Genomic DNA, 13,419 nt, shown 5'->3' with positions numbered 1-13,419 from the left:
AAAGAAAACCGTCTTTCATCGACCATTCAAATCAGTTTCAAATGTCACATTTCTTTTTTTACACAGGTTGGACACGAAAGGTTTATATAAAATGATCTGATATGCGGTGTTAAAAGGCGGGATCCACGGGAGGCAGGAAATGCAAATAAATCGGGTTGGTCCTGTCCTCAGTATTTTGTGTGTGTACTGTCGTGCCTTGAGAGCATTTGCATGTGGGACACCGAACAAAAGCATCGAGCTCTTCATCACTTGAGTTAAGAGACTTCATTCCAAATCATGAACATGGTAATGTATTTTTGACAAACAGACTGTGTTCATTTAACCTATCGTTTCATTTTAAAATGCTCTTTGCTTTAAATATCAAATCTCTACCTCTCTCTCTCACCCTCTTTCCCCTTCTCTCTGAATATAAAATTATTTTCGTATTCAAATAACATTACATGATTGAAGAATCACAGTTATAGTTTACTTTAAACAAAGAAAAATACATCACCCTTGATATCTTTTACAAATCTGGCAGAAATGTTAATAACTACCATGACATATTTTCTTAAACAAATCAACATGCAATATTGTAAGAACCTGTTGTACAGGAGTCTGAGTTCCTTTGTATGCAAAACTAATCATTTGAATGCTGTGGATTTCACTCCATTGTTTGTAGATTTTTTTATTTCCCCCTTTCAGAGGACACTTCTTTTGTGTGTATGTGGTCATGTACTCTTTAGTGACATTCACTGATTTGTTTTGTTTTAGTTCAATAAGGTTGAGTTTAAAAAATGCAATTTTACTTGTGATTGAATAATCTGATGATAATTATTCTCAAATGAGGAAAAGGTGAATTGATATTTGTATCTTTGTATTTATTACAGATTTCTTCCTGGTTCTCTTTTGTAATGAAAGGCACCATTGTTTCTGACTGACTTTCTGTATACAACATTGATTTTTCCTTTCTGAACAGAGCATCTCTATCCATCAGGGAATGCTTCTGACTGACTCATAATATTTGATTAGTAAAGTCAAGTCAATGATTAGACACACATTGATGAGAGTACAAACTTTAAGCAAACTAATTGAAGCCAAATATATATTTTTTGCTTGCAGAGTTTTTTTGGCAGATTGAAGAGCATGTAAGTATGACAACCTCAAATGCATACTTGTGTGTGTGCGTGTGTGCGTGTGCGTGTGTGTGTGTGTGTGTGTGTGTGTGTGTGTGTGTGTGTGTGTGTGTGTGTGTGTGTGTGTGTGTGTAAGGTTTTGAGCTAAGCCTCTTTTATCTCCTCTCAGCGGCACTCCAGCACCACCTAAGAGGACAGGTGATATAGTGTCCTTCTAAAAAGTGCATTTATCACTTTGTAGCATTACATTACAAACTCCATGATTGTTTCAGGCCACAATGAGGACTTGGGGTGGAAACAGCAGGGAGTTGTAAGTCAATTGTTTTAAAGTTTTTTTTTTTCTTGACAGACTCGACCTATAAATTATGAAATTATAATGGTCAAAATTATTTTACTCCATTGTTTGCCCTTATTTGACTCACAGGTGAGCGAGAGCCTATCCCCGGATCACTAATGTGGGGAATACTAAAAATAAGTCACCAGTCAAGGACAGATAGACAAATCGCACTTGTATTTTCTCTAAGAAGTGATGAAGGGACAATTTATATTTACATTATGTAAAACCATATCAGGATAAATACAGAGGTTTGTGTCAGGAAGGGCATTCGACGTAAAAGCTTGGCCAAAACAAACATGCGGATCAAACCTCTCAAGATGGAGGACACTGATTTGCTGTGGCGACCCCTTGAAGGGAAAAGCCGAAAGGAAAAGAAGAAGTAAACCATATCAGGTAGCACTGTGGTCAACTGGTTAGCACGTCAGCCTCACAGTGCAGAAGTGCAAGGGTTGATTCCAGCTCCCTGATGGATGAACGAATGGACGGATGTTCTTCCTAAATTGGAGAGGAAACAACATTGACTCTAAAGTTCTAAATGTTTCAGTGGCAAGAGGATGAGGAGGAGGAGGGTGACACGTATGAAGTCCCTCCCTGCGAGCGTCCAGTTGTCACAGTCCCGCCGAGGAAAGTTGAAGAGAATGTTTATATAGGTAAGAACATTCACTTACACACAAAAAGACAGTTGTAGAATAGTGCACTTTTCCAAAGAGTGAACAGTTCGACAAAAAGAGTGTAGTGACTACCCAATCATAGTTTGCAAAAACTGACGTTTCCAGCGCTCGCAAGCAGGCCTTGACTTGCCAACTCGAAATCTTACTGGTTAAAACAACAGTTTCATTGTCACTTATTTTATGCTCCAGGGCCTACAGAACTGATTGTGAAGGCGTCCAGGTAGACTTCTGACCCTGGTAACAAATGATGGCTGAAATGTGATTGGTTAAATGCTTAAATACGAAAACACATCTGGAAGCAGCGCAACAGTGAAAAGCAATGAAATGATTCTGAAAGACAATTTGGAATTATTTAATAGGAATTTATGAACAAAATATAATTAACGTTGGTCCGTGATTCAGATATTTTTAGGCCAGCAGAGAAGGCCTTTCAGGCCCTGACAGCCCACCACTGATTAGCTGCACATCAGTCCAGGGTGTACCAACCTCTCCTACAAGGTCAGCGGAGATAGACAATTACAAAAGAAAATATTTTCCACGTATCATTTTTTAGAACAAACCCCCAGTGATGCAGTCCCACAACGGGTGGCTGCACCCACACCAAGACTGGGTGGAAAAGTTCAGGTAAATACACCAAATGTCGAGTTTGTGTATTTATGGTCATTTTACAATATATTCTTAAATGCTTACCTTCTGTGTCCTATGGAAGCCTCATCAACAGGGTAAGGAATTTAACGGCAAGAAACGTGAGTACATACATAATTTACAGTGGCATGGTGGAATACTATACTGGAGAGCATAGTGGTTCACAAATGTGCCTTCTTTCAAAGGATGAGGGTTTGGATTTTGACCTTCTGATGTGGACTTTGTGTGTTTTCCTTGTATATGACCACTCTTGTTTTTTCTGGCTTTCTACAATATTTCAAATATGCATGCTTGATAGACTGAAATGTCTGACATCGGGATGAGCAAATTTTTGTTCTTAGGGTCATTTTTTTTTTTTTTTAACGAACGTATCATTAATGAAGAGAATAAAATAACAAAATGTCATCTATCTAAATTTAAAGGATGTATGATAATGTGTAATCCTTCAGCACCTGAGGTCGACAGAAACGAGAAGCCCGGTAGGAAAACAATGGCGCCACCTCCTGCTCCATTTCTCACATCTACCATTGAGGAAGGTGCAGTCATTCATTCAACTAACATTTTTCTTTTAATAGCAAGCACAACATCGTTTTGAAAAAATAAGTATGTATTCTCATACACCGTGTGGGAAAATATATCGGGATATCTGGTCAATGAGCCCAAGGGGAGTTGAATTTAGGGTCAATTCAACTCTTTCAGGAAGACTTTCTCCCAACATTTTTGGTGTAACCGAATCTGGCATTGATGGCGACCCCTTGTTTCTGTGGAGCAATAAAAACTGGGCAGAGATTGGATTGGATTGGATTGGATTAGCCTTTATTAGTCTCGCACTGGAGAAATTTACATTTCCCAGCAGCAAAGTGATGAAAGGAGACAACTCTCACGGCGCCATCTTGAAGTAAAAAAACAAAACAATGTGACATAACAGTGTCCTTGAGAGTTTTGAAAGGCACTTATAAATGAAATGCATTAATATTATTCAATTTTAAGCACTTTCTGCACTCTCTTTGTTGTATGAAGCAGTTCTAGATGAAAGAAGAGAGGATCAATCATTTTCATCAGTAGATGAGGGACGTCATGGTGAAATGTGCATGTCTGCTACAAGCTACATGTTGAAAGCAAACACGAAGCTGCAACATCCATTAACAAAAAGAGATTGTCTCACATCTCCTGTCCCACGTAAATCCACTTCAATTCCAAGCCGGCGACATTTCCACATACGCATTTACTGTATTCAGCTGGCTAGCTAGCTAGATATACTATTTGTGTGTATGTGTATTGATCACATTATTGCTATTTTGGTAATATAGTTTAATTTTTAATTCTCTTTTTTTTTGGATTTTAAGTACAAAAAAGTGTGGAGACTTTTTTACAATATCCATCAGCTCTACAGCTGGTTCTTACTATATATATATATATATATATATATATATATATATATATATATATATATATATATATATATATATATATATATATATATATATATATATATATATATATATATATATATATATATATATTTGTTTTTTCATATCACTATACAACAGTCATCTTCCTCTGTCAATTTTTGTTTGCATTTCAGATGTATATCTGGATCTGAATGAAGAACAGGTAAATTAATTGAAATGTAAAATTTGAATATTCTATTCAAATGCAACATCATTAATATCTAAAACAACAAAATATTCTTTTTAGAATCAATTCTATTGTTGTAATTGTCCAGTGACAAAAAGGGAAAAGTATATGACAACTGTGTGAATGTCATTTTTAAACTTTAAAAAACATTTACATGAAGCTCATAGGTCTGTGTAAGCTCTCAGTCGTACAGGAGTCATCTGTACTTTTTGAAGTCTGAGGTGGTTCTTTAAGTTAGCTAATTTAAAAAGTACAGATGACGGCTGAAGACACCTTCTCATCGATGAAGCTCATAGCTGATCATATTTTTTTATTTTTATATGTCAATTCTCCAAAAAATAAAAACGGTCTATTTTAACCGTGCTGTACAGTGCCATTCTTATACATGATTCACTGTGTGTTCTCATGTTTCAGAGGACTAACGACAACCTATATTTAGAACCAGCAGCTGGTAGGGTGAATGAATGTGGACTGGATTATGTTGATTCAATGTTTGCATAGTTTGCATGAAAAGTCTTCCAGGTACACATCTGAATTTCATTCCTTTCGTATCCCTCAGCTTTCCCTCCGACTCCCCGGGGCCCAATGAAAATGTCATCATCCACCAAGACGTCTGTGACGCATTTGCCCATGTATGTGCCCATCTACTGGATATAGACATTGTTGGATATGAATTGAATCAAATAACTTTGATGTCACTTGTCCTTAATGTCAGAACATTTGAATGTCCACAAATATTGCATTACATGTAGCCTGAAATGCTTTCACCTTGCAGAATGAAGCCCCCGCTTCCAAGAGCAAAGTCAGTGAGTTATCCAATTTCGCTTCCCATTAAAACTTTTTATTCCCATCTATACAGTAAACAGGATTCCAAGCAGCGTCTTCCCATTACACACTGTTTAATCTACTTCCTTTCTTTCAGAAGTCTTTCCTGTCTTCCTTGACAGAGCTAAAATCAGGTAGAAATGCTTATCTTCCACTTTTTTTTTTACAATGGATATAACAAGTCTTCACACCTGTGGAAAATATTCAGACGTCTTCAGGTTTGCGTATAATATTGTTGAATATTTTTAACTGTTCATAATTCCCTCTACTTTTGCTAAATTCCAGTTGAAGAAAAAGAGTTCCAAAACTTGATTCTGTCTACTCACCTCACTGTTCAGTCGGTATGGCATTTTTTTTTAAATGCAACCGCATTATTGTCATTGTTATTCTAAATATTTTAAAGAGAAATCCGATTAACTCTGGAAAAAGTTTTGAGATTATGGTTTTGTTTCATAAAAAAAACACAATCTGTCATTCACACAGGGGGACTTTTTATATCTACTGTTAATGTAATCCAACGATGCTTATGAAAATTAACATATCCAAATACTTCAATTCCTAACTATAAAGGAAGACCCGTTACCTCCAAACTGCCGTCACCAGTAGAAGGTTGTAAACCACCTCTGCCAGCCAGTCCAAAGGAGATTATGATCAGGTCAGTAACCAAATGCAATCGGATAAAGTACTCTAAATAAGTATAACGTTGATACACATTTTAATTCATATTGGCTTAACTTTGTAGGCCAACAGTATACTAAAGCTTTGTTTCTTACTAACATTTCGGTCTACGTTTCTTTCAGTCATGCAAATCCCCACATGATGATGACTAAGCATGCAAGTAAGCTCATTTATTTTTCACCCAAAAATGCATAAATCATCACTTTAATAAATTTCAGGTTTTGAAGTTTGAACTAAACACTTTTTTTTGTATTTTGAGTGTTTGGCGGTGGGAGAGCAACCAAAAAATTTGGGAATGAGGTAAAATAAATACATAAAAATGAAAAAATTGTATCATGTAGGCATGTCGACTTATATTCAAGTCATATCATGTAGGACAAAGATTGGTTTGCTGGTGATTGCAACAGGAAAACAGCAGAGGATCTGTTACGGAGAGTCAATAAGGTATTGTAATACGTTCATGTTCTTAGGGTTTTTAGGGACCACATGCATGACTGTGTGTTTTGAAGTTTGGGGCAACTTTAGAGGCGCACATTTCTCATTAATGAAGGATAAAATGTTTAGTTATTTATTTTATTTATTTCTACAACATCCCCAGAGTAAACTGTAGAACTGTAGGTGCATCGCAATAAGTTGTCATTTTGTTTCTAGATTTTTATTTCAACAGTTCAATCTAAAAAAGTGAATTTAATACATTATGTACATTCACTAAAAACAGAGTCAAAGATTTCTGGACATTTTTATGATGAAAAAAATGTCTAAAACAAATTACCGTATTTTCCGGTGTATAAAGTGCACCCAAAAGCCTTCATTTTCTTCAAAAGATGGTCTTGCGCCTTATACACAGTTGTGCCTTATATGTGAAGTCATATTGAGCCACAACAGGTCTCGCAACTACTGTCAGCAGCCACTGACTCAATTTCCCCCTGAATAAGTTATGTGTAACCCCAGCCTCTACTGTAACACCTTATAATGTGGTGTGCTTCATATTTTGAAACCTTGTGTCTATTTCTATCTTGTATTTAGAAAACTTTTTTCATTCATTGAAGGTGCGCCTTATAGTCCGGTACGCCTTATATACGGAAAAAGTTTGAAAATACACCATTCATTGGGGGTGCCCGTTATACTCCGGTGCACCTTATACACTGGAAAATACGGTAACATTTCCAAGATGCTGACATTGATTGAGATGCACCACTATTTACCTTGGAGCCAAATATCTGTGATTTGTTGATCTCTCTGTCCCCGCTGTAGGATGGCACCTTCCTCATCCGACACAGTTCGGCACAAAATGTCCGACAACCTTTCACCCTTGCTGTGCTCTACCATCAGAAGGTCTACAACATTCCCATCCGCTTCCTGGAAGCGATGCAGGGTTTTGCTCTGGGAAAGGAGGGCAAAAAAAGGGAAGAGGTAAACCCAAAATGGATGGTGTAGAATCTCATTATACGTTTGTCAAACATACGCTGAGGCAGGTGGCCGGATCTAGCCTGCCTCATCATTTTTTTGCAGTCGTTTGTTAGTGTATTGGTTTATTTAATAATTTGATTTTTGCATTAAATCAATCCAAAAACACAATTTCTTCACTTGTTGCAGATACAGTATTTTCACCACAGTCTCACCAACAAATCCCTTTTAACACAAACTGAACAATACAGTGATGACTTCATATGCGAGATTCCATCATTCAGCATTTTTTTTCATAATAAAGAATGATAAATAGAAGTTGCTGGTTTCTAACAAGGAGCTTCACAGCAAAATAATTCACAACAGGTGTTTGATCCTTGAATAAATGCCCTGGTTCAATGTCACCTGCTGTTTAAACAGTTATCCTCATCATGGTGTTCACTTTTTGATATCAGGAGACCAAAATAGGAGCAAACAATGGACCAACAGTATGTTTGCCATGGTGTTGCTCACAACACATTTTACTGCTCTACTTACAACAATGTATTATTATTATTATTATTATTATTATTATTATTATTATTATTATTATTATTATTATTATTATTATTATTATTATTTAAAATGTGGCTAGATTTTTTTTTCTTTTTGTTGAACCATTTGATGAAATGAAATTTTGTGAATAAAACACACCATGTTTCTGGGTATATATTGTAGTTTTCCAGTCATACTTATATTACAAAATATCCTGTGATGAAAACGAGTTGGATACCTCAGCACTTTTAGAAATTAGGGCAAAGCTTGTAAACCTATATTTCTATATTTATACAATTAATGTTTTTTTTCTGTCCGCCATCAGGTTTTCACCAGCCTGGATGAGATAGTGATGCACTATAGGAAGAACCAACTCTATTTGATTGACAGCAAGAGCCAGGCCAGGCACGCAGTCTATTTATCTGACGCTGCGTGTTGTTAACATCACAATTTACAGAATCAGATATGATCTTCGTACTGAAAATGTGGTCATATATTACTGCACATAATAACTACATGAAATTATATTCCGCAGCATTAGGTAGCTTTGCAGAACAGTATTGAAGGGGACATATGATGGAAAATTGAGTTGTTGGATAAGTGATGAACAAGTGGGCCACACTGTTTTGGAGTTGATGTTTTGTATCTTCACTCCAGCCTCCCTGTAGTGATGCATGAAAATATGTTTATTTAGCCAGGCCATTGGATTCTCAGGGCATTGAAATAATGGCATGTGGATTGTTCTGATTGTTTTAGAAGTTTAGTCTCTCATCTGAGCTTGGCTAAATATGACACATCTAGCCAGAGTGTTGGTGTGGAAAACCAAGTATTGATACTTTAAAAGGAAAGTCAAACGCAAAAAATGTCTTTATCTCATTCACTGCCATTCCCGAATTTATTCGGGAGTTGAAAGTATGACGTCGAGCACCATTCCCGAATTTGTTGGGCTTTGGTTCTTCCTGCAGGGTGGTGCCGATAAAGCACTGTTAAGACCTCTGGAAATGTTTTTCCCTCCAACAAGGGGGCGGTATTTGCCTTTTGTACAGCCGGCCCCACGTGCACCTTTTATTACTCCAGAGTCCAGACGCACATCACTTAGAATTAACTTTTTGGTGATTGGATTGGATTGGATTTGCCTTTATTAGTCTCGCAGTGGAGAAATTTACATTTCACAGCAGCAAAGTTATGAAAGGAATGAAAGTAGAAAAACAAAATACATGAGCTGCTTGAAAGGCACCCACTCTCGCGGCTGAAAGACAGTTTAAGGTTTTACGCTGCATTGAATGTTTATGTAGTCCTAAAACTCAATATTCAGTGTGTCCTGGAATTTGAGTGAAAATGACAAAAATCCTGGCACTCAAGTGGACACATTTTTGCACGTCTGGCAGTGAATGAGTTAAAATGTTAGGTTCTATATGCCCCCACTAGTCAAATCATGGAATTGTAATTTATATTACATTTGCATAATACCAGCTAAGTAGTAAAATCCACCTGTCCAGGGAGGCCATTTTGCCATGTTTTGTCCACTGAAGATGACATCATAGTCTATTGGTGGCCCAGTACCACCACTGAATTATACACAAACAAGAAGCTTTTTGACAATATGTATGCTTTCAATCCTAAGAGATAATAAAATGCACTACTAATTATCTACTGGCATGTCTTTTGGGTGCATTTAAAATTATATACCCAATTACAGTAATTGCATAAACCAATGATCTTACTTTCTTATCATTCCAAAAACACATATTTTCTGGACTAAACAGATCTCCTCCTGTTCCTCTTTTTTAATATTCATCATGTGTAGGCTGAATTATGCTTGAAAAACAATTGGGTAAAACGACAACCGACGTCTCCGGACAAGTTATGTCCATAATTTGTAAAATGACTTCAAATGACTTCTACTGAGCGTATTTTGATAAGATTCCACCGCATATAGCTATATTTTACGTTTTAAGACTCGCGCTGAATATTCCGGAAGTCTTGTTTTTGAGTTGGTGACGAGTCCGTACGTGACGTCACTGAAGGAACGCCCCTGACCGAAAAAAGGACACATTGTCGCAGTCCTTCCATCACGTCAATATATTTTGCTGTACTTGTTTGGTCTGAAAATGTCATGTTGCACCAAAAAGTGCCAGAAGAGGGCGACCAGGCTCCATGTCAGGAATTTATCAGCCTGTGGAAAGGGGCTGATTAATTCCTCACACGGAGCTTGGTTGCCATTTTCTGCCTCTTTTTTGGTGATACATTTCCCCCCAATTTTGCCTCAAAATGGCACGGAATAAATTCTTTAATCGATTGCAAACATGTATGTTTTCCTCTTCAGAACTATTTGAATCATATTCATAACTGGATGGGTAACAAGAAAGCATAATCTCCGAATCTGAAGCCATTGTTTTGATTCTCCAGCAATGCAAGACGTCTTGGCGTGACGTCACGTACTGGGGGCGGGACTTTCTGAAAATGCCCAATTCACAGCTCAATTTTTTGCAGATTTTGGACACTTCAAGTCATATTTATTAGTGTTTTGCATTTGAATAAAAATATCATCCTGCGTGTTTTGGGTATTTTAGATGCTATAAAACGTTTTTCTGATGTCCGTTAGGAAACAAAAAAGTGACGTTGGTTGTCCTTTAAATGCCAAATTTGACCTGATACACACACAGGAATACTTACAAATAAACGGATTCAAGATAGGGAGTTTAGACAGTAAAAGAGGTCAGGAAGGAAGACTGTAAACAAAACACACACACACACACACACACACACACACACACACACACACACACACACACACGCACACACACAAACACACGCACACACACACACACGCACACACACACACACACACACACACACACACACACACACACACACACACACACACACACACACACACACACACACACAGATAAACGAGACAGAGTGGAAGCATCATTAAATTATCCAGTAATGGCTAAGTTGCCGCTGCCATGTTATTTTTCCTTAGCTTCTAGAGTGGTTTACATGAGCAGAGCAACATAATGTCTCTTTAAATGAAACGCTCGTGAATTGGGAGGTAGCTGCAGTGGCTGGTATAGCCTAATAATGAACACTGAATGGCTTCCTGAAGACGTTGCAATTTGGCAGCTGGGTGTGAGGCATTCTGCTGTGATGACGTCCAGTGTATTCCCTAGACCGGAGCGCAAGAATATCCTGTGATCACCATTGATAAGAATGCAACAGAATAGCAAGCATGGATGTTTAACTACACTTCCTTGGTGGACTTTGACTGCTAATGAATTATGTTCGTTTTATTATTATTATTTATGAGTTGTTTATGTTTTTCAAAATAATTTTAATGTGGTTGAAAAACTGTTCTAAATCTTTTCAATTGTTGTTTTGAAGCCATTTTAAGATTGCTGCTCACAGAGTCATCCTAGCCATAGCCAAAAAAATGATGGTAAAATGCTGAATAAGTGAATGAAAATTCAAATTACAGTATGCTTTTACTCGTTCTCTAAGGGAACTACCGGTCGGCTTCTGAACAAGAAGCATCTTGCCAAATTCTTTCATAAATTTGCTGCTGTGAAATGTAAATTTCTCCACTGCGAGACTAATAAAGGCAAATCCAATCCAATCCAAATTACAATGATGTAAAAGTTGTACTATGCATTGTACAGACACACATAGTGATTAGTGCCAATTGATTTGTCAAATGTAGATACAATACATATTGATTCATATAGCCCTTTAACAACAGCCGAAGCTGTAACAAAGCACTTAACATGGACAGATGGATGGACGGACAGGCTGTCACATAGATGGTGACATAAACTCACACGAAACTGTTCATATATGCATGATTTTGGTGTTACAGTCCTTCATATGCATGACATTTTACCTTAAAATAATCTGGTCACAATTTTGCCATTTTGTCCACCGCAGCAAGGATGGTCTGAAGTGTTAAACTATTTGATAAATGACAGACGACTAAAATAATAATTATTAAGCATGTTTAGAATGTCAAAGTTTATTTATTTTACACAGTGTCATGTCCTGCAAAGCCTTCTCTGCTGGCCTAAAAATATCTGAATCATGGACTGATTTTAATTATATTTTGTCCGTGAATTCTTACTAAATAATTCCAGCTTCCTTTCATTGTTTTTCCCATGTTGTGCCGCTTCCAGATGTGTGTTTTTGTATTTCAGCATTTAACCAATCACATTTCAGCTATTCCCAGGGTCAGAAATCTACCTGTATGCCTTAACAATCAGTTCTGCAGCCCCTGGAGCATAACAATCAATGTCGATGAACCAGTTGCTTGAATCAATCAGAGAGCTGGAAATGTCAGCTTTTTGAAAACTATGATTGACTAGTCACATGAATTGCTAGTCACTAGCCAATCATAGTGTCACTACCCGCAAGTGAAGAGCATACTGGACAGAGCTAGCACACCGTATCTTTAGTGAGCTGCATAAGCAAATATATTGTTGTGTTGATTTAAAGGACAACCGACATCACTTTTTTGTTTCTTAACTGACATCAGAAAAACGTTTTATAGCATCTAAAATACCCAAAACATGCTGGATGATATTTTTATTCAAATGCAAAACACCAATAAAAATGACTTAAAATGTCCACAATCTGCAAAAAATTGAGCTGGGAATTGGGCATTTTCAGAAAGTCCCGCCCCCAGTTCGTGACGTCACACCAAGACGTCTTGCATTGCTGGAGAATCAAAACAATGGCTTCAGATTCGGAAAAGAGGCACAAAATGGCGACCTCCTGTGGCCACCGCCGTTCCCACTGCCTGATAAATTCCTTATATGGAGCTAGGACGCCCTCTTCTGGTGGCTTTTGGGTGCAACACAAGGTCCCCAGACCAAACAAGTACAGCAAAATATATTGACGTAATGGAAGGACCGCTACAATGCGTCTTTTTTCAGTCAGGGGCGTTCCTTTAGGGACATCAATTACGGACTCGTCACCAACTCAAAATCAAGACTTCCTGAATATTCAGAGCGAGTCTTAAAACGTAAAATATAGCTATATGCGGTGGAATCTTATTAAAATACGCTCAGGAGAAATAATTTCAAGCCATTTTACAAATTATGGACACAACTTGTCCGGAGACGTCGGTTGTCCTTTAATAGCAGTTTTGTCAACCCACAATGGCTGAAGGAGGAGAATAAATTGATTTGGTTGCAGATATACTGTTAAATAAATTTTCAAGACAGACTTTTCAAAGTAAACTAGACATGGCCAGGCTAGACAGACCAGTCAGTTATTTCCTCTCTAATGGTGCACACCTACTGGACGTCTAGTAAATCACACCACACTTTTTTCAGTGTGATTGATTCAGACGTAGCACTACTGAAGGCCTAGAATGAAATCCATGGCCCACCACTGATTTTACAGAACCCTCTATTTTAGGAAATGAAATAGAAAACAGCCCACTCGCTGTCATGGCCTAGAAGCCAATACTAAAAAAATGTTGAATGTATTAATAACGTGTGCTTGTGAATCTGTTTTGTGTGTGATAAAATGTTGGAGCTGACGATTTCAAAGTTGCAAAGGTTGGGTTGAA

At 37.4% G+C, this 13,419-nt stretch overlaps 1 protein-coding gene across 3 annotated transcripts; it reads left to right on the top strand.

The window, feature by feature from the left end:
* The first annotated feature begins 214 nt into the window (after positions 1 to 214).
* LOC148899030 (SH2 domain-containing protein 6) lies at positions 215 to 11,909 on the top strand. Of its 3 annotated transcripts, none has more exons than XM_088994078.1 (19): positions 215 to 285; positions 1,102 to 1,127; positions 1,285 to 1,313; positions 1,388 to 1,425; positions 1,997 to 2,102; positions 2,677 to 2,747; positions 2,833 to 2,869; positions 3,218 to 3,304; positions 4,354 to 4,382; positions 4,821 to 4,857; positions 4,966 to 5,038; positions 5,182 to 5,212; positions 5,332 to 5,365; positions 5,802 to 5,886; positions 6,032 to 6,069; positions 6,169 to 6,209; positions 6,285 to 6,353; positions 7,164 to 7,322; positions 8,176 to 11,909. In XM_088994078.1, exons 1-19 carry the CDS (start codon positions 277 to 279, stop codon positions 8,290 to 8,292), a joined length of 1,116 nt encoding a protein of 371 aa, XP_088850204.1. In that variant the 5' UTR covers positions 215 to 276; the 3' UTR covers positions 8,293 to 11,909. The 3 variants fall into 3 exon arrangements, with proteins under 3 accessions (XP_088850204.1, XP_088850205.1, XP_088850203.1); XM_088994079.1 differs by having other exon boundaries at positions 2,833 to 2,845; positions 5,329 to 5,365; positions 8,176 to 11,908; XM_088994077.1 differs by having other exon boundaries at positions 5,329 to 5,365; positions 8,176 to 11,908.
* Positions 11,910 to 13,419: the final 1,510 nt, after the last annotated feature.

This window comes from Hippocampus bargibanti, linkage group LG04 (assembly GCF_051943395.1).
Source record: "Hippocampus bargibanti isolate YZ-2025 linkage group LG04, ASM5194339v1, whole genome shotgun sequence".
Taxonomy (NCBI): domain Eukaryota; kingdom Metazoa; phylum Chordata; class Actinopteri; order Syngnathiformes; family Syngnathidae; genus Hippocampus; species Hippocampus bargibanti.
The sequence above is the reverse complement of the archived record's forward strand: the minus strand, read 5'-3'. Positions and strand labels throughout refer to the sequence as shown.